A 27116-nucleotide genomic window follows, 5' to 3' on the forward strand; every position below is an offset into this window, starting at 1 on the left:
CCACATACTCAACAATCTGCATCCATGATGGCCATCACTGGGCTCCCACTTCTAACTCATAGCAACTATTATACATCCATTTTTCTAAACTACTCCATTTGTCTTTCGCTCCCCTCTCTATACTAATTTAACATGCAGCAGAGCAAGAACTAAGTACTACCTTTGGAGGACTAAAGCAGCGCAGGATTCTCATGGGCTGACCACTTAATTTAAAAAAATGCAAAGTGCAGTCTGCAACAGACAACAGAATCCGTGGCCTGGACCCTCCTCCCCTGGCATCCCAAATGGAGAGAATGGATGAAAAGCTGTAGCGAGCTACTTTGGTGAACTCAGCTGAAGAGGTGACATGAGTTCAGTCCTCTTCAGTCTGTCAGGACAACGTCTAAGCACCTTGTTTTAGGAGGATCTTTTAGGGGTCTCCAGTGCAATCCATGCAGAAGTGATACAAATGGGACTCTGAATTTTTGGGGGTTTCAATGAAAAAAAGTACACAATCAGTTCTCTGCTAGACAATACTTAAAGCAGTCAATACTCAATCTCTGTGTTGGTAAAAAACAGGCACTTTAAGTATCCATATTACACATATGCACCAGTATTCTGTAAGTACACAAAACCAGCCAGTAACAACCCTGAAACAGCTCCAGAATTTCAGCCTGCAAGAATTTAATTTTTTTCTAAATAAATGGCAGAAAACACGGTAATGCCTGTTGTATTGGGCAGTGTTATTACCACTGCAGCTGGGAAGCCTGGTTAAAGCTGCACCTAAGCTGCTCTTAATAGTTCCAGAATAAGTTACAGTACAGCTCCTTAGTATATGTTAGTTCCTTCTTCACTTTCAATCTGCAATTAGATCCTAGTAATGCAAGTCACAACTTCTAATCTCCATTTTGGCAAACTTGTCTCTAACATGAAAAACAGGGATTTTACATAATCAGAATTAAGATGCAAGACAACTACATCTAGAAGCAACTTCCCAGAGTCTCTGGGATACACCAGGTTTATCCAAGTCTTCAGTACTAGCTTCCTATGTTATTTCAACATTTATTTTTTTTAAATAGCAGTAATACTTGTTTCACTTCAGCTCTCAATCCCTACTAAAGAAAGCTTTTCTCAAAGTCCACATGCCCACCTGGCTTAAAGCAAAACCTCAACTATATCAGCCATTTAAAAAAACCCCAAACCCTTTCGCTGAAGGGATCCACCTGCATACACACATTAACAGGGTGTCAGCTACTCGGATTCCCAGCTTTCCTGGCTGGATTTCCTTTCCCCTGTAATTTTCAGCTCTCAAGATCATACCTCTGTGGGTGATGGAAGCAATCAGAGATAAGATATGTTCATTCCAGGTCTCCTCCTCATTTTTTCTTAAAGGTTGAAGTGAGAGAAGATGACAGGGAGCCAGTCATTATTAGTTCTTCCTAGATTCAGGGCAACCTCAAATAAGCACAGAGAGCACCACTGCAGAGAACACTTTCATGAAAACCTGTTCTTATACATGTCAGAGAGAGATACTTGAAGGTAATATTTATTTTTTCCGTTTACAGGTGATACGTCATTTACAAAAAAAATTACAGACAATGCATCCTTTCAGTGCAGTTTCAAACTAGTTCAAGAACAGGCAAAAGTCTGTGATGATTTGGAATGCTAGTATTTGACAGCACATGCTTTTTTCCCTTAATTGATTGGGTGAGGTAAGGAATGGGGTACAGGAGGGGTGAAGAGGAGAAAATGCCAATGTAAATAAGGCCATGCGAATAAAAACTCCTCAGGAGAACAGGACAGATGCATCAGTCAATCTGGCATATTTTTGTTCTCAGGTAATTGATGCAGATTGGAAGTTCCAGAAGACATTTGACACTTGTTATGTGCAGTGCCCTTAGAAGCTGCCAGTACCTTCTAATGCCTTCAATTCCACACCAACACTGATTTCAGATCACCTACTGAGCTAACTAAAATAGAATTATTAAATCTTTATGTCTACTCTCCACCATTTGAATTGTCAACTGTAGTTGCTGGGAGAAAGGAAGGTCAAGTTGAAAATACAAGCTGCTGCTATATGGTGGCACAACTAGAGAACAAGACAGTTTGACCACAGCATGGTTAATTTCTTTAAAAGATGAAATACATTAGACAATTCAGCACAAGCAAATCTATGATTTCAGGATGGAAAGAAGCCTAAATTAGTGTATCGTAAATTAAGCTACATCAGTTAAGTATTTGCATGAGGTTTATCCAGCCACCTCAGTCCAAGGAGAGGCCAGATGGACCAACTGACTTCCATACCAGAAAGATCAACCCAAAAAAAGAGAGCCCTCTGTGAAGTTCCTAGCTAGAGGAAGACAGTTTTTACTAGTATTTAATAATTTGCCAGTCTGCTATTTGCAGAACAGTTGATTCCTTTCTACAGCATTTGTAATCTTGGATAAGACAGGGTCTAACAAACAAGGAAACCAGTACAGATTCTAAATCCATTATTTGAAGTTTTAGCCAACGCTTTGTTACTTACCTCACTTAATCCTGCAAAGGGGCTATTACAAGGAACATATCAGAACACAGCAGTCTCTAGAGACTGAAGAGAATTTAGACTGTCTATTAGCTGTTACATTTAAGCAAGAGCATCAGAGATTACGAAGATTATATGCAAGCATGACCTTACCTTGGCAGCTCTACTCCCAGCAGTGCTTTCTGTTCTTCAAAGTCCCTCTGAACCCTCCAGAACAATTTCCTGGGACATTCAAGTAAGGACTGCTGCACAGGAACACAGCCTTTCTTACAGTAAAACCTACACTGAAGCAGTGTTACCTGACCTCCTTCCCCAACCAACCTTTTTACTAGCTCTCCTATACAGTACGCTAGGGCTTTCTGGTGTGAGGATAAGGACTATCAAATTAATTCCCTAATAGCTGCCACAGGACTATTTCTAAGTAAGTTATGCAGAGGGTGAGAGGGGCTTTAAGGGAAGATTGTGCATGCTTGCATATATTTACAGGGATTCTCTCCACATCTACTGACTTAAAAAAACCCTCTATTATTAAACAGTTTGAAAATTAATTTTTTCCTTTTTGCAAAATTAAAATCAACCCTCAAGGATTAATTGCATATAAAAAAGAAACCTATTTTACAGCACTGACTAGTATTACCTTTAAAATCAACAGGAAAAAAACCCACATGCTGTAATATTGTTTGATAAAGCAAAAATCGCCCACAACATAATCACCCAAAATGAACCAGTGTGAAGTTTTTATTTGCATGGCCAAAATATCTTCCATTTGTTCCCCTGCAGCTTTATTTCCCTTAACACGCTTTAAGGTTTTTGCTGCAGAAGGAACAAGATGCAACACTGCATACTTCCTTGAACAACCACTCCCACAACACCTAAACATTTAACAGATGTAGCAAATGACAACACCACGAACGGGAAAAAACTAAGTTCCACCATTCAACATGGTCTGCAACAGCATCTTTAGGGCTGGCTGAAGTGGGCAACTTTACTTTAGAAGGTCATTTCCTCCTCGTTTCTTTACAGTGTTGGTGGTTTCAATCCATACTTCTTTGCAACTTCTGTCTGGGCATAGGCAGCATCACAGAGTGAGTAGAGGTGGGCCATCTCCATTTCAGATTTGGCCAGGTTGATAGCTTTGTTGAACATTTCAATGGCTTTATCCAGATTACCTCTGAAATAAACCAAAATGTAGTCCAATTAAGACTGGCAAAGCAATCTTATCATCTCTACAGCATCTTTTTTCCTTCAGGACTTACACTCTCCACTACTAACAGCTTAAAAGGACTTCAGGAGGAAACCACCACGAGAACTTGCGATGATGATGAATGAGCAAACTGATAGAAGTTGTTACCAAGCCTAAGCAACTAGGACAGCTTTAAACAGCCTTCCCCTTGAGAGCCCCCATGGGTGGTAGTGGGGGATAAAATGTTCTCCACGGGACACTAAGTTTACTGCAAAGATAATGCTGGGACAACTAAATGAACTCTCATCTCCCTTGAAAAGAGTTTGTATACTTAAGAGGAAAAGTAGCACAGACAAGAGCTCACGTTATTTAAATGGGAAATGCTTGCAAAATTTCCCATGGCAACAGTTTAATTGTCTGTCGTTTTGATGGCTAGACATGTAAAAAAAAAAAAAAAAGACTCAACTATATTCTCAGCTACACCCCAAACTTTTGCACAACTGTAATACAATGCACTGTTACAGAATATTGCATTAGTCTTTTCACTTTACGCTGTGAACTTGCAAACTGCAGTCCTGTTGGAATTAAACCCAAATCGTCAGGCTTGAGAGTATAGCTCACGATCCTCAGTACAAATGGTGCACTAAAGTATGTTTAAGGACTACATTAGATACACAGGAAGCCTAGTAATGATCAAGGAAGTCACTTTAAATACAGGAGGGATATATTTAAACATACACACTCATCTGCAGTCCAGTAAGTATGAAACTGGTGAACAGGGGAACTTGTCAGATCATAAAGCAGAATTATGCCATAGAGAAAGGAAGGCTTTACCTAAGAGTTACAGAACAGAAATCGGGACTTCAGTTAAGAGCTGGCCTTGCACAGCACTGGGGAGAAGATCTTAAGAATGACTTAAAAGCCATAAGGAAATCTAAAGGACTACTGTAATTTCAAAAGTAACTAAGAACTCTTAACACTGCAATTTAACATTACCTTTGCACTTCAATCGTTCCCATGGTTTCGTATGCAAAATCACATTTGTTATCAATTTCAATGGCCTTGCTTATGAGTTCTAACCCTTTGTCTAAATCTTGCTTCCACTGGAGCTGAAGTAAACTAGAAGAGAAAGAAAATTTAGAACAAACTTCACATACTCCTCCCAAACCCCTGATCACCTAAGTATTTAATTCCTAATGCAGGGCAGACAGTAACTTCATGGCTTTTAAAAACATGTTTGTGAAAGTCACTTTCAATAAGCCATGTAAACAGTTTAATGACTCTAAAGAAAGGTAAATTCCTCCCAAGAAGACTTGTTACAAGTTGTTTTATGAAAGAGAAAACTTTAGCGCAAAGCTGAAATTAAGATAGGGCTAAAGTAAAAGTCAGATATACTTCAAGTAGATACTCAATTAGGAATAAACAGTAATGAAACTTTCCTGAAACTTATTTACAGTTTAGTCAAGAGAAACTGTAGAAATGCATTTAACAGCACTAAAATGTTTTCACAGAGTTATTTCTCCTGGCTAAACTTCTAAACACAAACATTCAATTCAGGCTGATTCATCTAAATATGCCAACTGCCCTTGACCAGAAGGATCACAAACAATACTTACCCTTTATGAACATATGTAGTGGCATTGTCTGGCTCAAGGTCAATGCATTTATCATACATTTCATCAGCCTTGCCAAACTGCTGTTGATCAGTTAGTGCCTGCATCAAAAGAGAAACCTATATGTCAATACACAACCAGAACATGCACTCTGCGCTAGGCTAATTCTAATTAAAACCATATTGATGATGTGAGATTGGATATAGCTCTCGTATCGTAGAGCAGGCCAGGCACATCAGTTACGAGAGTTAAGTTTCAAAACTGAGGCTTTTTAGAAGAAAGCTGCTAGGCTTTAAGTGCACGAATTACTGATCACAGTACCATCTGTAATGGGAGATCCACAAGCAACTTGCTAAGTGTACTGCAAGTAAAAACCTTCTAAAAGCCTGTACCTGCAAGTCTCAACTTCTTCCTTTTTCAAATATACTTCTTTCAAAAGGAAATGCATCCATATTGCCTACCTACTTAAAATCAGAACATCTCATGCTTCATACTAGAACCAGCAGTATGTTTTCTTAGAGAAGAAATGACAGTCTCTGTTACAAGTATACTCTGAACATCTGTAATAAACTCTGCTTGACCAGTACATATTATTTGTAGCAGAACAAAACTGTTACTGTAGTTCCACACATTTAACTCCCAAATTACCCAGTGAATCCCTGACATCCATCAAGTGAGATGCCACACACATGCAGGAATTCAAGGGGAAATGTATGCCAGACCTCTGTCTCCTAATAACCACCCTTGACTCTCAACACTTATATTCTGCTACACCAATTCCCCCCTCTACTTTCTCTACCCCAGAACACCCATACCCATAAATTCAGGTAGCTTATTAAAGACAGCATGTGTTACCTCAGAACTTATTCTCAGAAATCTTCATGTATTATTTGAAGAAATGTATGTTTTTCAAGATAAAAGGTGCAAGAGAATGCAGCATTTTCTTTACGAGAGAGAAAAACGTACCTGAGCATAGAGTGCATAGCCTTCGGCACACTTTGGAAATTTTTTTATGACATCTTCAAAGCCTTTCATGGCTACTTGCACAGGCAAAGGATTATTTCCTGTATAAGCTTGGCGATACTATTCGAGAAAGAAAAAGAAAAAAAGGGAAAAAAAAAATGAAACAACATGCCAAAAAAAAAAAAAAAAAAAGGCTTATCAGACCTCTACCCATTTCCCCAAGAGATGCATGCATCATAACAATTACAAGTTCCAAAAGGTAATGTGCCAGTATATCCTACCAAATCTGGTTTTAGGAACATGCCACGTGCCCAAGTCTCTGGTAGAGTGGACTTGGAGAGGAGAGAGGGTGAAAGAAGGAAGCCATTATGCCTGATAGCTGCCAACAGCCTCCCTCCATTTCAAAAGCCTAGAACTTCCAAGCCTAGAATTACTCCTTGTTCACACCATGCAAAGCTGTCCTCAGAAGATTCCTGCATGCAGAGGCATTGTACTAGCTTGACATAGTTTGTTTCCAATTTCTTGAAGATGACCATTTTCCACAACATTAAATCTTTATTTATATCAATTTTACATGATACAATTAGAGTGAAGATTTGGGTTCCTCTACTACAAAACAGAAAAGATGACCTACTGTTTGAACAATGAACACTTCAAAATGAAAGCAGCAAACCTTTACTTCAACTGAAGAAACTGTCATTATTTCTTTACCTTATTATTAAAAGATATTGAGATGTTTGTTGCCCTACTTTTCCATTAAACTGGAATACAACAGAGAAACACAATATGTTTTCCAGAACTCTTTAAAAAGAAAGAGCACCCAGATAAACACCAGGATGTTACCTACCAGAGCAAAACATTTCTGTGCTTGAGCCAAGGCAGAATCGGGTCGCAATCGGATACATTCATCAAAGTCTTCCACAGCCTCTTCAATTTGGTCAAGCAGGATTTTCAGCTAGCCAGAATGAAAGAAAATCCTATTTCTGTATTTAATCTGTGCTTCAGACACTTCAGTGATAATTCTGTTAGCATCAGTTACTCATATCGTCTCCAGTTCAGTGTTAGAACTGCCTAGAAACCTACAAAACCCACGACTAAAAATTACTGCCATAAAATAATAAAGCCACCAGTGAAACTTTGGCTTCATACACAAAAAGGCAATGTCCACGTGTAGGGATTGGGAATACTTGCATTTTAGACTGTTGCCATTACTGCTTTAGCATTATGTCCAGTCTCCAGAACTATGCCGTATTTTCTCAAGTTGCTTTGCCTCGCTGTAGTTAGTGCCTGTGGACTATTTGGATGTCGAGACATTTTGGCTTTCCCAGCTTGCATTTCAACTTTTTTTTTTTTTTTTTCTTTTTTTTGACATTCTCATTCCTCCACAAGAGTGGAGCTCACTTCATTGTTCTCTTACTTTACTGTGAAGTTACTGTAAAACACTAACTTTCAATCTGCAGAAAACTTTCATTCCCTTCAATCAACACGTAACACCATTCTTACTTCTGAGCACTAAAGAGATCTAATGAATTCATGGAGACAGGCACTTGATCCGTGGAAGTCTTCCTTACGAATACGACTTAGCATATCTGCATATGGTAGTGTTTCCTTTTTCTTCCAGCACCTTTTATATTACAGTTCTGTGGAAGCAGGCCTCTCTAGGTCTAAAAATTAGTCAAGGACTCAGCAGCATCACAAGCCAGAAAGGGACGAGCTGAACAGATGCAAGTCTAGGCCACAGTGCTGCAGATGCTGAGTTATCAGGAACACACATTACATCCGCTGTAACAAAGCTTCCTTCTACGCAGATGGTGCTCTGCCGTATCAGGTCCCTTCACAGAGCAGTTTATATCTGCTGCAAATGTATATAAGCCCTAGTACTTTTAAGTCAGAGTTCGTATTGATAGAGGGCTGAACCTCTGTCGCTCTGCGTTCTTTCCTATAGCTACAGAAATAAACTGCTTCTGCCCGACCTGAACCTGCAAATTAGACTGTGTGTGTATTCCGCAACAGTTCCAAATTAGGAGTTGCTGGTTTTCTGCCACAAACAGTATAAAGTGTCTCTGATGATGTACTGATCTTTATTTTTCTTTTAGTATATATTGAAATATTCAAGTATTGGGACAAAATCTCTAATGTTTCTTACTTGTCCTCGATGGTGGTAAACATCTGCATTCTGAGGATCGATATCAGCGGCCATGTTAAAGTCTTGAGTGGACAGCACAGGTTGCTGCTGCTGCATATACATACTTCCTCGTTTGATCAGAGCATTAGCTCGGAGCTGTAAAAAAAGTTCAAAGAAGCATTAGCCACTTCAACATTCCTCCAGATTTAAGGCTTTGTTACAATAACAGTAAATTTTTCGTTTGACTGGTTTCTCCCACTGACAAATTTCATTCATTGTAAGTAGGAGTAAATTTCATATTGACTCTAAATGAATCAACTCCCTTGCTTAATTTCAAATATGTCAGCCTATGTGGATTTTTATCGCCACCCCAAAATTCTCTATAAGACAGGTTCCCTATGTTTACAAATACATCAACATTTTATGAAGCTGTTCAATATGTAAGTACAAATAATGTTTTTCTCTTATCTATGAACCGATTTTTCCAACTGGATAAAGTTCCAATTCATTCAGCTTCCTCTGTTCTTTAGTTTGTACTGCTCAGCACAGCTATCACAAAAATGAACAAGCCATTGAAAAAGCAATTTGTCAGAAATAAAAGGACAAAACAGTAAATAAAAAAGAACACTCCCACTGAAGTATCTGGAAACTTGGAAAAACAACTTCTTAAACTATGCTGCAACTTTATCACTAACTTCTATGTTTTCTCAACCCAAACTACAAACCCAGCTGTGACAGATTCTTACCTTCACATTTGCATCTTCCATGCTGATGACCTGATCTAGGTCTGGTTTGGCAGCATTTGCATTGCCAATAAGTAAGTAGAAAGTAGCTCGCAGAAGCAAAGCTTCTGCCATGTATTTTCCCTTTGCTTCAATTTCTTTTGTGCTTTCACTGATAATTTTGTCATAGTTCTCTTCTTCCATATATTGTTTTGCTCTCAAGTAGCCAGAGCTGTAAATGATGTAAGAACAGTTGTATATATACATGCATTCACTGAACATTGCAATTTCAATTCAGGTTTTTCATTAAATCATACAAATACTAACTTTTGCTATACTCAGTTACAACACCAGCATAATAAGTAAAGTTACAAATACTCCTAGACAAAGCCACTACAGACTGAAAACAGTTTAGACAAAGAATGGCCAAATTACACTGGAAATAAAGAAGAAAAATGTTTTAAAGCTCTTGAACTTGAGCTTCCTTTGTCACTTGAAATTTTTTTCACATTAAGGACAGCAGTAATCTCTGCCTTAAAACAAGAGGGGTGGGATGGAATTCCAGGTCAGCAAATTGAAATATTAAACCTAGCAATGTGCAGTTTATATGTGGAAGAAAGGATTTCACAGCAAAAATTACAGTAAGCACTGCCTTGTCCTCAGCTAAGTGTCCTGGATTCAGTGAATCTGCCTGTAGATCAGGACACACTATCTTACCTAAAAAAAAAATAAAATTCCTAAAGGTGTTTGCAATGGTTTCCATACTGACAGCAGCGATATCTTCCAAAAATAAACCGGAAAGCAGCATAGTAAGTTAAAGCACTATTCATGTGGTGCTCAAGCTTCACTCAAAAAAAGAAAAAGCTCAAGCTTTTCTTTGTCAGAACAAGCCTCTCATTTACGTGCAATCTGATTCCAGAAAGATAAAACACGCTTTCAGCCTCGGTTGCTGTAAACTCACAGTCTTCATTAACAAAGACCCTTTTCCTAGCTTGTCTTCTCCCTTCCAATCCGAAGACTAACTTGCTCTCTTCCTTGAAACTCTCCTTCAGTATAAAACATTCCCTTCTCCAGAAGCATCATTCAGCACTCTCCAGTCCTCCCATCTCCTAAGATTTACTATGATACTGTAGGAAATATTCAGCATATATTCCCAATCTCATTGTCCTTCCTCTGTTTAGTGGATCGAAGCCACCTACAGTTTGGAACTAGCCAGTCAGCTTTCATAAAAGTTTCATTTTTAATACTGATCTCATTTCATAGGCTCAGTTTATTACCACAGGATTTCCCATGCCAAGTACTATAAAAACAACAGCAAGTTACACTGAGCAGAACGTCAAAATCACTGAGAACTTAATTCTAATACCAAACAATTCCCAACTGTACTGTACACTCACTTTTCTTTTACTTCAGAAGCCTCTCCCTCCTTATCTTTATCTTCATCTGATTTCTCACCCTTAAGCAAAGGTTGGGAGATTATATCATCTGTGAAAGAACTGAAGTAGGATTTAATGAACTGTGGTGAGGGCATCAGAGGCTCACGATTCTGAAACAGAGAAATGTAATTTCAAGTCATTAGATGGTAAGATCAGATGGTAAATATGGAAGTGGATAAACAAATGTGATTATAAAAAAAAATTAATTCACAAAAGAACCAATGTATGACTTTCCACTATCTCATTTGATAGTCTGATATTTTTGATTTGACAGTTTGACATTTAGGGATTATTTAAGCTTCAGATCACAATGCAATACCCACCACCGGTAGAAATAAAGTGAAGATATTCAAGAGAGGAGGGAGATAGTATCTTTCTGCACGTGTGGCTAGAAATGAGGATTCTTAGGATATCGTAAGACATTGGGTACATGTACTAAAGCAATATGTGTGCACATAAATAGGGAAAAAAATGCAAGCTAGCAGTTTAAGCATGAGCCTCAATTCAAGTAGATTATGAATGGCAATTTGCCCTTTTCTCCAACTCATCCAAGAGAAGCTGATGTCTATTGTTACAATGAAGACTAATGAGGCAATATCCTAATTCTACGTGGAGCTTGGCCCAGATACCACACATTTTACTTGAAGTCCCAGAAGTAACACCTCTCAGGTACAAAATCCTTTCTACAGCCAAAAAAATATTTCTTGCTCAAAATGAACACTGCACACAGGAGTTACAATTCAATCTCTCCTGCAAGAAAAGTCTGAATGCACTCTTCTGAATTTCTCTATTAAGTTCTATCACAATACTGCCCATTTGAAGCACACCTATTTTATGATGTTGCCACCACCACCCTAATAGCACAATTCATTTTTTGTTACCTTGTCACCACACATTTATATGAGCTTCTATGGGAAAGAAATTCAGCATCTCAAAACCAACATGGATTTCAGTAGTTCAACTACCATCAGCAAAACCAAGCAAGAATGTTTTAGTAACAAGTGAGAATGTTTTAATACCTGTCCCAACTTTTTTGTAAACCTACAGCCACTTAAATTGACTGCTCCTGGCTACCCCTATACTTCCATAGCTCTCTTTTCTGCAGCTTCCGAACATCAATGCAAAGACATCCGGGTGCCAAAATAGAAAAGTACAAGTACAAGCACCTATTTACAGAAATGGAACAGAAACGGCCTGCGACTGAACATCGCAAGTAATCTGTGGTAGTTAGGAGATGAAGGCATATTTTTCAAGACTGAATCAGGAAGTCTGACCATTAATAAAAAGATGTGACTTCACGCTGCATATTTTTTTTAAGCTATGCTTTTTTACTTTTCCTAATTTTTTTTTTTTTCAAAAACCAACCTTAAAACAGTATTATTTTGCCACTTTCTAAAACATAGGAATTCTGCTGTTAACTTAATCTTTCCTACATGAAATTTTGTATTTATAAAACCAAGAATAACCTGGGGGAAAAAGTCCTCAATCATCATTACTCTCATTTTAAGCTATTCATTACCTATGGAACCAACATTTTTACACATTTTCAATTACTATTTATACACCTTCCCATCTCAACACACATACCCAATTCAACCATCTAATGTGCAACTGAACATTTGGCTACTGCTGTTCCAACATACCCTGTTTCCATTATGTTGCAAGTCCAGAAAAGTCCCATGTAAGGCAGCACACCAATTTAGGGTGTCTCCTGAATTCATAACAAATTTGATTATTAAAGGACAACAATTGTTAGAAATAGACCTCTCTTCCCTACTGAGGTTTCAAAAACTTTGGACAGGTCCCAAAGGAAAACATCAGTACAATAGTAGCTTTGTACAAAACCATTCATGTCAATTCTTACACTTCAGCAGTTGAAGACAGTGACTTGCTTACAACAGTTGACAGAATGCCCACAATTAACATTTCAACAACCAGTCAGGTGAAATCAGAATTTGGCAGCAATATCACAAGTCCTACCTTGTATTTCTCTTTGGCCTTTTCCTTTCCAAGGAGTTTAAGAACTTTATCAGCTAATAACATACTTTGCTGGTTTTGGAAAGCTTCTAAAATGCAGACTGCAGTGACATCTAGGAAACAACATACAGAAGTGAGATTAAAAACAAATTCTGATAGTCACTGGAGTACACTAAAAAGTGCCACTGCCACAGTAAGTCACTGCCAAACTAATACACGTCCTGTTTGAGGGTAAAAGACTCTGTTTCCAGTCTGCTGTATTTACCATGTTTTCCAAGATACAAATTTGTATCCAAAATCATCTCCTTGTGATAAAAGGACCTCATGACAGTGAATGAAGGAAATTACATTTATTTTTATCTTCACGTTTTTATCTAGAGACAAACACACTTAGATGAACAGTGAAAATGTATACCTCCAGCAGGGGCTTTCACCATTTTGAAACTTTGAGGACAGTAATTATGTTCATATTATGTTCACGTTAAAAGTGCTAACACAGCTTCTCTTCTGGGACTGGTCCTAATTTTCTACTTTTAAAATTCACATTCAGTACCATCAAATCTCACTTCTTACCCAGTTTCAGAAATCTTCCCATATTATATATCACATTTTTCTGCTCGCCTCCATGACTTTGGAATGGAGCAAGTTTAAGAGAAATACCTTGCTGGCCTATTTAAATTGCTAGCCCTATCACATCACTTTCTTTCACACATAGAAGCCTCTGCAAATGTTAACCCATTGCTGCCTGAATGGGTTTGCAAGCTTTGCAGCGTGAAAAGCGCTCTTACGGTACATTAACATTACTTCTCTGGATCCTCTAGTTAATGCAATACTACCACTGATTTTTCCTGTTTAATTTTCACTTAAACATCAGTGAAGATGAACAGAGTTTGGACTTGAAATTCAAACAGCATATTGTTTGAATACACTTGAAAAGTAAGTGTCTTACCCTGGAGTTTTAGTACAGTTTCTGTAATTCTACACTGCTATAGGTACTATTATGCCATCATTTATACAGAAACTCCCCACAACTCTAGCATGCTCAAGAAGCACATCGGAGTCCCTGGGAAAACACGCTAAACCCAGAAAAAAGTGTGAAAGAGAGCATGCAGTAATACTGTGCTATACAACCTTAGCAGACAGCTTTGCCCAGAGCAGGCAGCCATAAACTAGTGCCCGGACTCAGGTGAAGCAGCAACATTTTCCCAAATTATACTGCCAGGGATCACTGGAGGGGGTTTTTGCTGGTGGTGGTGGTGGGTTTTGGGTTTGTTTGGTTTTGATTTCCTCCACTACATGGACATACCCTACTTCCTCGGATTTTACTGGTCATAGATGGTTGGCAGGTAAAAGCAGTATTGTATCAGAAAACCAGTGTGGTTCAGAAAAAGAAAGTAATTTTCAGGTCTGAAAAAACTGCAAGCTAAAAACCAAACACAAATCAAGGTTGAAAATAATTGCTACAAACATTATTGCTACTAACATTAAAAAGGAGTTACATTTAAAAGCTATCCTACTACAGCAGGGACACTTAATCTTTCTTGGGACTTACATGATCTGTCAGTTTATCACAACTACATAAGGTTTAGATTTTATTACAGCACTCTGGAAGTGCAGCTGTTAGTCAATTAGTGATTGCAAAGGACTACACTAAATGACCTAAGTAGTCCTTTTCTAAACGCTATGGTCTTATAGGGCAGAAAAGCATTCTACCAGAAGATAAATAAAATTTCCACATCTTATTTATCTTCTAATTTAGCAGACCTAATTCTTAGCTGTTACACATAATGAAACTAATTTAACAATTAGATTTGCCAGTCAAAGCACTGCCTTATTTGCTGCCTTCTTTGATAATGAGCACAGATGAAAATTTCATTTGCCTTTTAATCTTACATCAGCAGGAATGATTTCACTGGATAAAATTTAAATGGGTCCTTTCAAGCAGTGTCCCTTAGTTCAAAAGTGCCCTCAGACAACACACCTGACCTGTAGTTCTCCTTAATTTTCATAGCCTCTCAGTCACATCTTCCTGACAGTTTAAAATGTATTCTGTTAGGAATAGTATTTGGAAGGATTTGACACAGTAGCTTCTGCCAAATACATAGTGTCAATATTAAAAAAAAAAAAAAAAAAAAAAAGGTTAAATCTGTTCCAATTTTCATAACAGTAATACACCAGAACAAAATACTACTGAAGCTGTTTTCCCGTAGGTATCCTACCTACCTGCCAAATGCATTTAAATGATTGTAATACTCTTGTTTCTGACCACGGATCTCCACCTGCAAAACCACCCTGGTTTCTGCAGTAGTACCATTTCTCCAAAACAAACAGAGAAGAAAGTTTGTTTACTGTATGGAAGTGGAACAACTGTTGTCTGGGTTATCCACTCAACATGTTAGATGAATTCTATTCTAAAACGTAGGGAGTTCCCTGGAAAAAGAATACCTTGAGTGGCTACAATAACATCAATTTCTTAGCAGCTATTTCAGATGTAAGCAGATGACAGCTTGAAAAATGGGAAAGGGTTTCTTCTTACAAGAGAAGAAAATGTATTTGCAGTAGCTATGAATGGTTTTGAATAAATAATTCTGTATTACTGTAGTTACAAAAGTAAAAACAAAACAATCCCAGAAGTTACCATCTCCAAAGTGCCTGAGCTAACTCCACTTTTAAGTATACACATCAAGAAACACTCACCTTCTAAACATTCCTTCTTATTGTCTAGCTTCTCATGAGCCTTTGCACGTCTGAAGAGAGCTTTTACATATTTAGGATTAAGCTCAACAGCCTTTGTGCAGTCTTGTGCCACTTCTGTCCATTTTTGCTGTGGGTAGAAAACAACACAGTGAGAGAGGCCCTACTCAGCTGCATTGTATTAGCTTTCCACTACCAACTCCAGGGTCATGCCCACCTAACAGTAGCTGCAGTTCCCAGGGCTCTGGTTCTACCTGCTTGCTTCTATTTCTGCAAGTTTCTCAGTAAGAAACTGCCAGGCACCACTGGAAGTCACCTGCACCAGAAGAGTCACAAAACAGAAAAGGAATTCCTACAGAAAAACGAAACCAGACAGTTGTACAAAGCATATGGGAGAAGATAATGAGTTGATGCGAAGATGCTTGCAGGAGGTAACATTGGGACTGAAAGACTGGTACAAAACAAATAGAAGAAAAAAGATGAAAACATAATGAAAACCAACAAACAAGTTTAACAAAGTGCTAAAACACTTTTTTTTTTTTAATTTGTTATTTCAATTTACTACACTATGTTACTACAAAGGGATGATAAATTAATATGTAGGAGTAGAGCTGGTCAAGGATATTAAGAACTAAAAATCCATTTATCTGCAAAACTGGTTATCAAAACAGGCTTTTCTAACAACCGAAAGAGGAACCACATATATCTGGGATTCATTATGGCATGAATTAGCGTTATAAGTAGTATTTGATTAGACAAGAACTGTTTTATCGCTCCTCTAACTATCAAGACTTGATTTCTCTAATCACACAGTCTCTCACTTGATACTTCAGACTGTACAAAGCCAATTTTTCCACTCCTTTATATAGCTCACCAACCTGACCTCATAAGCAAATCTATTGATACCATAATAAACACTTGTTGACTTCTATAACTACTATCAAGTATACTCAGCTATCAAGTAAACGTTACTTCCACATGTGCAAAATTCAGGTCTTGGGCTTTAGTAGGATTTCTGTGCCTTTTTTGTTTAATTTTGAAGTAGGACCCTTCCAAAATATTTGGCCTTTCACCTAACAGTTAAAGAAACACTCTAGTAGAGAGAAGCAAAATTAACTTATATACAAGAAAATTGTTCCAGAGGATAAGAAATTAAAACCTTGTCTTACAAGAAAGGGATACATAAGAATTACATAAGATAGACTGGGAATAGTTAACAGAAAATAATTTTATTTATATGTGGAAAAGTACGGCGAGCTAGTGAAAAACAGCTGCAAGCAACAGCATCTTGTTGTGAAGGCAGATTATCACCACCTGGGATCTTTCAGTGGACAAAAGTGACAAAATGCATGATTTACAATGGGACTTTTAAGAATAAACATATAATTATCTTTCATTTCTTACCAGTTGTTCATAAGCAGCTGCTCTATTTTGATAGAAGGTAGAAAGATCAAGGTTTTTCTCAGGAGGGCACAGGCTGATAGCCTCAGTATAACACTGAATAGCTTGCTCATATTTTCCTGCTTTGAAATATTTGTTTCCTTTGTTCTTGGCTGCTTGGGCTCTATCAAGAGGGCTCTGAAAAAGAAAGTGATAGGTCAGTTCAAATAAGAAAAGCATCACTGCACACAAGCTATGCACTTAAGGGCTGATCTTCAAAGATACAAAATGGATCTGAGTGGTAAACTCTATCCTAGACTTCTGAAAAATCTCACTCCTTCCATTTCCTGGAAAAACACAACAGATTTTCTTTTGCAAGTATATCAGATAGGAGACAAACTTTTGAAAAAGATTCACTACAATGGTATGAAACAATGCAGTGATTTCCCTCTGGGAGGCTAAACAGGTTTTAATCTTATGTGACTGGTGATCACAAAAACCAGTGAGATAAGTTATTTCTCCAAAGACTAAATATGTGAAGACAACAAAGCCCTCAAAGCAATTCGAATAGGAAAAGTTTCCTGCCTGTAAGACCAGAGCTGACTCAGCAGACTATGAATTAAGTATGGAAAACACTTTGTGGAAAGACCTACTGAGCAAGACGAATAAAACCTGTAGGGAAAACAAAGCTGTTTTGCCTTCCATACACTAGATGAATTAGTTAGCTGTACAGCTAACTCCTCTACAGCTTCACACAACCTGCTTCATCCAAACGCTAATACAAATTACTGGACCATCATGGCCTGTCATTCTTAGCAGAGGATGGAAAACTTTGCTAACTGGCCTGTGATGCTGCAAAACTAATCTTTACTTTCTGCATCACCTGTTGATCATCTGCATTTCTGTAGAAACCAACATCACTACCTGTAACCCCTAGATTTACAGATCAGTTATCAAATGTTGTGGTTTATAAGGAATCAGATGTAAAAAAACCTCCCTCTATCAAAGGGGTATGACCTACATTCAGGAAATACAGAGCTGCAAAAGATCCTAACATTCATCTTCTCGATTTCTGCTCCTCTTTCACAGCCTAGCTTCAAGGATCGACATTTTGGGGCAGTTCAGGCTAACCTGCCAGACCAAAATGAACAGAGGTATGAGCACACATGCTATCCTACCAACATCTCTGAGGAGGCAAAGAGTACAAACTGGGGGGGGGGGCACGGGGGGCAGGCAGTAATGCCTTAAACAATAGCTGCGGGATTCACTACATCTCACCTGTTGATTCACATGCACTGAAAAGATCATCTAGGATTTGCTGGCAACTGTCAATGCTGCTCTTTGACCATACTTCTACCTCCTCTCCCCCCTCATCGTCCACCAGAGCCAAACTACACCCAGATTGCTGTAAGAAAAACTTGAAAACATCTTTGCATTCATCAGCCTGTTTCCCTTAACGTCTGCTCATTTCATGCCAGTTTGATCATTTTTAGCATCTAAATGATTTTTAAAACTGAAAACTTGAAGGGAATCCAGCAGTTGCTGTACAACTCCTCTTTTAAGGCCTGGTTTCCAATCATGGCATGAGAGAATCAGATAATGGGTACCAGTCTTAGTTCCTACATAAAAACAGGCATCCAAATAGAATGAAAGTATCCTACAGGCACTCTCCTGGGGAGAGACTTACAAATGAAACCATATAAGGGAGGGAATTTCTTAAATATCCCTACTGTCAGAAAAGCTCTTCTCTCACAGGTCACCAATCACAGGGCTTATAGGAAATCAATCTGCACCATCTCCATTGTTCACAGAACAAGATAATCTGCATGGCTTTTAGATTTTTGTTTTTTAATGATTTAAATTCATTAACCTTAAACACATGACATTAAATCATGTCATGGTTTAACCCCAGCCAGCAACTAAGCACCACGCAGCCGCTCACTCACTCCTCCCCCACCCAGTGGGATGGGGGAGAAAATCGGGAAAAAGGAAGCAAAACCCACGGGTTGAGATAAGAACAGTTTAACAGAACAGAAAAGAAGAAACTGATAATGATAACACTAATAAAATGACAACAGCAATAATGAAAGGATTGGAATGTACAAATGATGCGCAGTGCAATTGCTCACCACCCGCCGACTGGCATCTGGTTAGTCCGCCAGCGGCGATTCCCCACCCCACTTCCCAGTTCCTATACTAGATGTGACGTCCCATGGTATGGAATACCCTGTTGGCCAGTTTGGGTCAGCTGCCCTGGCTGTGTCCTGTGCCAACTTCTTGTGCCCCTCCAGCTTTCTCGCTGGCTGGGCATGAGAAGCTGAAAAATCCTTGACATTAGTCTAAACGCTACTGAGCAACAACTGAAAACATCAGCGTTATCAACATTCTTCTCATACTGAGCTCAAAACATAGCACCGTACCAGCTACTAGGAAGACAGTTAACTCTATTCCAGCTGAAACTAGGACAAAATTGATAACAGATTATTAACTTCACCCCTTTTCGTACACTGCGTGTAACTCTATGGATACACAAACCATAACTAGAGTGTGAATATTTTTACTGAGAGCCAAGTAACTGTGTATTTGGTAAGTTGTTTCTTTAAAACTTAACCCAAGTCTGAAAAGGTTACATTTACTTCAAGTATGTCCTAAATTTAGCTCCCAATACAACAGTGCTTCTCTTTTAGCTAAGGGAAGGGTTATGCATATGCAGCAGACAAATGCATGAAAGTCAGCTTGAATTTTTCCTTCTGCATTTCTACAGCAAACCACATTAGAAATGTTTCTGTGAAATAATATACAAAATTCAGTGCTGTTCCAACTTCCTTGGTACCAAAAAGAAAACCACAAGATGTGGGCCATGTTGTAACATTCATACATGTGTTCCCAGTATGAAAATTACTTAAGACTGCAGGGATTAAGCCTACGCTACAACTAGATTACTACTTTATGATCACTCCCAATTCCTTTAGTCCAGGGATCTATTATCCCGATATGTGCCTCAGGCTGACCAGTCCATCCACTCCATCCTATGCGCTTTGACAGTCCTGCACTGCAGTCCCTGCATAGACACACGCTACAGATGAGGACTACTGGATAATATCCAAATGCAAGGGCTGCTCCAGTGTCAGGTGTGGGACAGGAATTGTAACTGGGAGCAAATCTGTAGTTCTGGGGCTGTCACTGGTGCTCTGTTGGTTCTTGGGAACCACAAAGTCTTCAGACAAGCCTAACTGCATGCAACAGGGACCAAAAACTTCGAAGAGTACAGGCATGATGCCACAGGAAAACCCCTTAAAATTAGCAACTCTGTTATCAGAGTAAGCTTTTCAATAATAGTAGTAGGACCACAGACCACACAACCAACTATACAGAAATGAATCACCAAAATAGATGCTAATCCATGGTTACTCTCTGCCCCATGCATTGCATGATGCAAAAAATTTGGGGGCAGGGAGTCAGGAGTTAGAGCAAAACATGCTATCATGTAATAAAGTCAGCAGTAATGCCCATGGCAAGAAAGAAATCAACTTTTTTGTTTGTTTATGCTGCCTTAAACTAGACTCCTAGCTCTTAGATGTTTTATCTCTGCAACCTTAGTCACGCTATTCTGCTATAGTCCTTGGTATGCATGCAGTACACCATTGAACTGAATGGCTGACATTTTAAACGCAAAGGCTGATACAGCTCTGTATCATCAATAAGCCCATTCTGATAAGGGCTTAGATGAAAAAATAGTCGCTTAGCATCTCATACCCATGAAAAATGGATCCCACACAGATTGTATAGAAATTGTGCATTAAAAATAACAAAAGATTTATTTTCTTTGCAATCATGAAACTCTTTTACCATAGAAAACATAGCAGAAAATAGTGGATTAATTTACAACTTTGGTATACAACTGATCAACTTATAGAACAAAACAAACAAAAACAAAAATACAGCTTTTATTTTAATTTTGTGAAATTTTTAAGAATATTCATAACCATTCTTTTTTCAAAAAAGCTTAATAATTTCTGTTGAAGTTACATATTCAACTTAACTAACTGCAGTATAACCTGATGAAGTCAAATACACCGAAAAGCTAAATCTCATGAGTCTTTTCTTTTGCTTTGGTATGTTTTTGTTGTTTGTTGTTGGGGTTTTTTTGCTGTTGTTGGGGAGGGGTGGTTGGTTTTTTTTAAAAAAAGATATTAAAGAACTCATGTCAATACCTTTTCTTAATAGCACAAATAACAATATGAAAATTCTTAACGTAAGATCAGCTTTTTAAAGAGTTTGTCAAGCCTTACATTTAACTCTGACAATTTGTAAGCTGCTGCTTCTCAGCCCTCCAGTCCTTCTCAATTGCTACACTGAAGATGTACACAAATAAGAAACTGATTATGCAAGCAAACTTCATGTACCTCAAGCACAAGTAATCAAAAAACCTCACACCTTCCTTCTTCCATTTTCTTGCAAATGTAATAATTCTAGACATTATTTTCCAATTTCACTGCTTCTCCTCACCTGATACATTGTCATTCTATGTGATGCACTGGACATTTTTTGTCCCTAAGGCAAAGGTCCATATACAGCAAGAAAAGCTCTCACAGTTTGTCATCTTCTGGTCAAAGAATCTGTGCAACAACCAAACCAGCTCAATAAAATGAACGAAAGTTCATAATCAATTATCTGCCAAGGTAGTATAAACAAATAGCTCAGAAGTTATCTGCAGTTACATAAAAAATAACATCTCAGTACTTACGACCGCTTTCAGCAACTCTTCACTAACAAGTCTTAAAACAGAGTTTAAGCCAAAGGGCACTTGTGTATTTGAGAAGCACCCAGTTATCTAGGTAACTAAACAAGCAGTTTGCTAACTGTCTAAAGACTAGACAGCACTGACAAAAATTTCTTAACTGTTAATTTAACCTCAGCAAACGTGCTTTCCTCACAAAATGTTCAGAAACTGCTCAGAAACTGCATGCAAACAACAGCAACTTAACAGCAACAGACTGCCAGCTGCAAGAATAATAAAGTTTAGTATCTCCCAGTTAATGCCAATATGGTTAAACTAGCAGTTCAGAACTTTATGTATTTGAGGGATATTGTTTTTTAAAGCAGAACAAGAAATTTGCTGCCAGCCAGCGATGACAGTGATTCAGAACAGAAGCACGAGCAGCGAGTTTCAGCGTTTTCTTTTGGTTGAAAAGGATTTGCGTGAGCCCTTGTCTGACAGATGACATGGAAGGGGACTACTGTTTCAGCCATCTTAATCCATCAACTTGCAAAAAACCCCAAACAAACCCAAAACAACAACAAAACCCCTGGTCTAGACCTTTTTTTCTTTTCCAAGTGAGAAGACCCTCTTGACGAGACCAGCTACCAAAAAAAGCTGTTGCTTTCTGAATACCTGCTGTTACTGAATACTATCTTTCTTTTTTTTTTTTGACTAACGTTCACCTCGAGTCTTATCTCAGACCTATAATGAAAGGCATTAACTGAGTATAAATGGTTTTAAGATTCTCCTTAGCACTAAAACCACTATGAGAAAAAGTATGTCCACAGGAGCTCAAGATGTAAATTCAGAGCGCAAGCAAAGACGTATTATAGTTAGATATAATTAAGCTCAAGTTTACAGTACAATTTGTCAACATTCTCCATCAGTGCACCTTCCTTTTAAATAAGTTTGCCATTCATGCCCACCACAAATAAGTGAGTTGCACATGAGCTGCTGAGAGTCTAGCAATTGTTCTACTGCTATTATACACGTTTAAGAGTTTTCCACACCTGTCCCATACAGCTGGCATGAAACATAGAAGACTTACAGTAGGTTGATAGTGAGATTTATTAGGCAACAGGTGCACAATACAACAGAAATTACTTTTTACGTACTTTGTTTAGACCAGTTCAGAATAAGTATCAACATAAGTATATCTAGACAAAGGGGTTTAATTCGTTCATATACTGATCTAATGTCAGAGCAGTGAGAAAGGTAACATTCAGCAATTGCTGTTAAAATAGATACTGGAAAGAAGCCATACAAGTTGGCTGTTAATCCTGGTATGTGGCACCACACAAGCCAAGGAGTGTGGTCACATTCACCCACCACGGCACTCAAGGACTATATCCAACTCGGAGGAAAATGTGCAAAGACAGCGAACTGCTGTGGACCCAAACAGCTTTGTCTGCAATACACAATGCCACACGGCTGACTAAACAATTCAAGAATCTCTGCTCGATGCTCACTCACATACCAAAAACACAGGGTTAGCCTACGAACTTGCTGAAAGAGTTAAGGGGTGAGATTTGGACTATCACATACCTGCAAAAGGAAGGGATTTCAACTTAAGGAGAAAAAAATACTGAAGCAACCAACACAGTACCTCACTGATTAACGAGTGCTTGCTCCTGTCAGACAAGGAGGGTATAAGTTTGCTAAGAAGTTATCATGGAATAGGTAAAAAACATGAATCAACTGGGTATCAATTAATGCAAAAATGCGATGCAGTTTACTTCTCCAACGTTTAAGTTATGCAACATTCACTACAAACTAAGAGAGCACGTAAAAAGCAACTGCTCTTACTGAGTAATTAAAACACATTCCATCTAAATTATAAGAAACAATGACAACTTCTGTAATTAACAGATGCAATTCAACTTCTCGACCTTTGAGTTATCCATAGATGCAGTTTTATCATGGGCACTTAACTGGTCCAATAATACCAGTTTACTGTATTGTCGAGGAGCTGTGCTTACAGGGGAAGCAATCTCAAAAGTAGTTCAGCTTTTCCAGATATAGCACCTATGCTAAGGGCTTCTGCCAACTCAACGTCAGTCACAGATCACACACTTGGCCAGTGCATCTATGCCAGGAGAATCCTCTAGTGCAGACACAGCCTGGGGAAAAGATGTGACACCTCTGCAGCAGGTAAAAGAAAAGCTTGAACTGCATGCAAAGTAGTAAGAAGTCTGAATAAAGACCCTACATATTTTCAAAGAACAAACAAAAAAATTCAAGGTCGTGTCTTCAGAAACAGTAAACAGAGGATCAAATGGATACAAAAGCTGATTTAATGAAATGCACAAAAAAGTCTGAGTTCTAAGCTACATTTATGAGTAAAAGAATAGTTACTCCACAAACACACACATAGAGCTGTTAGTAGCACATTCATTATTGACCTATGTGTTTTCTGAAAGACTTCCCTCTTGTGTTTAGACTGTGAAATGAATTACCGGCTCCTATTCACCGTACAGATTTGTATTTGAAACCCGACTGAGTTTAAAAAAATACCCCACCACATTAGAAAGGCAGACCAATACAATACAGGTAGTTAACAAGTAAAGCATCTGCAACGGTTGTCTTTTCAATCAAGGGTCTTATTAATAATATCCGTAACTAATAAAATGTGTGGAAACATAAAATCTACATGGCATCACCACTTTGAATATGAGGAACAGGAAGGCAATCCTCCCCACACATAAAGCAGTCAAGGGAACCTGCAGCCACATTAATTTTCCTCCTGCGGCCATATTTTGACCAGCTACACAATTATCTCATGTAATCAGGCAAATCTGATACCCTCTTCCACACCTTTTCTAAATAATATCTCTCATTGCTTTACAGTATAAGCAGTGACACTCTTGAAGGAACTCTGGATCATACCACTCAACAATATACTTATTCTTAGATGCATAGATTCTTCCAGTAATTTAATTAGTGGAGCAATCTGAAAGAGCTAGACACACAATATTTTAAATCAAGTGCTGTATAAGCGTTCTACATGTTTTAAGTGCTTGATTACAGTACAACTATAGAATGACGACAAACCACTTGATAGTATATACAGCAATTCAGAAATACAATCAAGAAACCCAGAGATAACATACTAACATCAAAGTCACTGCTGCTACACAAAGGTCACAAGTAGCCTGCAAACCAGAGCTCACACGTAGCAAGCACGTTGCCATAAATATGCCAGATGCTGTTTGCAGCCACAAGCCAAAGTTACCACAGTAAACAAAGTCTGAATTTGTCCTCTGTACGCTACTTGCTCAGTACTGTTGCCCATCAAGGAACAAATCGCTGCATTCAAGTAACTGCCTCCAGGTCCAGCTTAGGTTTTGCAGCTCACTACACTTCCAGGAATGCCTGAGGATACCTATGATTCACTAGCTATGGAAGTTGCCACCCTCCTCACCACTCCCACGTGTTCCTGCCACTGCCCGCCCACTCGTGTAAAACTAATCATCACTAAAATGATCAAGGTTAAAACTGACCTTTTCCAATCTCCAGAAGCTGATTTTTCTTCTCTCCTGATCATTTCAGACAGGAAGTTTAAACTGTGGTCTGACAGTTCAGAGCATTTCAGGTGGTACAGAAGAATGGGAGAAGAAAATGCAGGAGTAGCTTAATGGGAATTCCTTATCAAAGCCAATCAGTTTGCCAAATCCACCACTTTAAACATGCTTGTCAATTGTAACCTCACCTCAGTAATACAACGTGACCGTCACGGTACAACTGTGACTGCAGATGTGCAGAAAGTGCATCTCAGAGGCATTTTTCCACATACGGGTATACAAGAGAATCATGGATCTGATCTGGACTCTGATCTTCCATGTTGTCCTTCAATTTTTGTATAGACCGTTTTATCTGAAAATTCTCAGAATGGTAGTATACAACAGGATAAATGTAAGTTTTGAAAGCATACCTATTTAGGCAAACTCTACTCTGAAGCCTCAGTCGCTTGAACTGTATGGCTTTTGTCTTTTCATTGAAAATATTTCATTTTAAATAGATTTTGATTGTGTTTTCTTTCCACTCCACTGTACCCAGCATCTCAGACTAACACATGACAGCTCACAGACTTCCTTTTCAAAATACTATTCCGGGAAGCAACTTACTCATAGCTGTTCTACACCTCGGAAGCAGAAGTACCTTCAGCCAGCAGCAGCACGTTGTCAGATCCGTACTCACCTGGTTAACGCGTCCTTCACGACACGACGCATTCAGTAACGTACTTTTCCAAGTACCAGTACCGGGACCGAACACACACACACGCACTCCGAACAAAGCACTACCAGCCGCAGCGAGGCGAGGAAAAAGCCGCGAACGCCCGGTTCCCAGCGCTCCGCGGTTCCACGGGCCGACCTCGCAGCTGGTTTACGCCTCGCCGAGCAGGCGGCCAGCCGAGCGCACCCGCTGCATCCCCTCACACGGGACGGGCGCTTGGACAACCGCTCCTCGGACCGGGCCAGCGGCCTGCCCGGCCCTGCCTCCCGCACACCGGAGGCCGGCCGGCCGGCCATCCCCCCCGCCGCGCCGCAGGCGGCCCCGCCGGCGGCTGAACACCCACCCCCGCGGCCCGAGCCGCACGAGCTCGGGCCCCGACACCCCACGCCACGGCGGGAGCGGCGGAGACGAGCCCCGTCGTCCCCCCCCCAAGCCCTCCCCTCACACCCAGCGGCGGGGAGGGGTCCGCGCCAACCGCCGCCGGCCCGCGCTCACCATCTCCTCGTGCCCGGGCCCATCGGGCTGCCCGCCGCCGCCGCCGCCGCAGGGCCCGGGGCTCGCCCGGCCCTCGGGGGTCTTCCGCTCGCTCGCCCCCTTGCCGCCGCGGCGGGCCGCCCGCCGCCCCCACAGGTAGAGCGCGCCGGCGCCCAGCAGAATCGGCGCCCCCAGCACCAACGCCAGCTGCCAGCGGGACAACCCCGTGCCGCCGCTACCGCCGCCGCCGCCCGCCGCCGCCGCCTCCACGGGCTTCGAGGCGGCCATGACGCGCTCACACCGCCGCCCGCGGGAGGGGAGGGGAGGGGAGGGAAGGGGTCAGCGGACACCCGGGGCACGCCGGGAGGGTACGGGTCGCCCAAGCACTTCCGTCCGCCGCGCCGCCCGGCACGGCCCCGCCACCTGGCGGAGCGGCGGTGTAGGCGCAGCCCCCCCGGTCCCCAGCGGCGGCCCCGGAGACACGCGGGGTGTGAGCGAGTTATTGCTGGCCCGGGCGTATCTTTAGGTCCGGGTTACTTTTGTGCAGAAGGAGTTTCCGGACTGCCAACGTATGGGACTGATGAGAAGTTTCTGGGACTTGGTCGTGGAACGTGGTGAAGCAAAATTATCCTGGTTATAAATGCCATTTTTCTTTTTTTTTTTTTTTTTCCCCAGTTATTAGTTGAAGCTGTCATAAAAATAATTTAATATGCAATAATAGGATTTTATATATGTTACATACCCATTATACATATGTGCGTCTATGCCTACTTAGCATCCTGTAGGCAGAGGAAGCTTGCGCTTCTGCCTCCGCTTATTTCCCTGGAGCCCTCAGCTGAGGACGAAGAGGCGTCGTCTGTGATACTTTTTTATGCTCAGATAACACTAGTCATCTCGTACCTAGAAATTTCAGTGTAGGAGGGAGGGAAGTGGGAGGAATATGTGTGAAGACACATATTGCACTGAAGAAAAAAAGGACTGAAAATAAAAACAACGGTAAGACTGCAAAGCAAATACCTCAGGAGCCCAACTAAAATTTGCCCAGCTGGAC

The 27116-nt window shown here is 39.9% G+C and overlaps 1 protein-coding gene across 1 annotated transcript; it reads right to left on the bottom strand.

Annotated features, from left to right (window-relative positions):
• Positions 1-1509: 1509 nt before the first annotated feature.
• On the bottom strand, positions 1510-26410 carry TOMM70 (translocase of outer mitochondrial membrane 70). Its single transcript, XM_030020075.2, has 12 exons — positions 26087-26410; positions 16621-16794; positions 15220-15346; positions 12526-12635; positions 10507-10655; positions 9134-9341; positions 8409-8543; positions 7110-7217; positions 6266-6382; positions 5303-5400; positions 4683-4805; positions 1510-3674 (listed from the first exon to the last, which is right to left on the bottom strand). The coding sequence occupies exons 1-12, from the start codon at positions 26351-26353 to the stop codon at positions 3521-3523; spliced, it is 1770 nt and encodes a 589-aa protein (XP_029875935.1). The 5' UTR covers positions 26354-26410; the 3' UTR covers positions 1510-3520.
• Positions 26411-27116: the final 706 nt, after the last annotated feature.

Source organism: Aquila chrysaetos, chromosome 7, assembly GCF_900496995.4.
Source record: "Aquila chrysaetos chrysaetos chromosome 7, bAquChr1.4, whole genome shotgun sequence".
NCBI classification, from domain to species: domain Eukaryota; kingdom Metazoa; phylum Chordata; class Aves; order Accipitriformes; family Accipitridae; genus Aquila; species Aquila chrysaetos.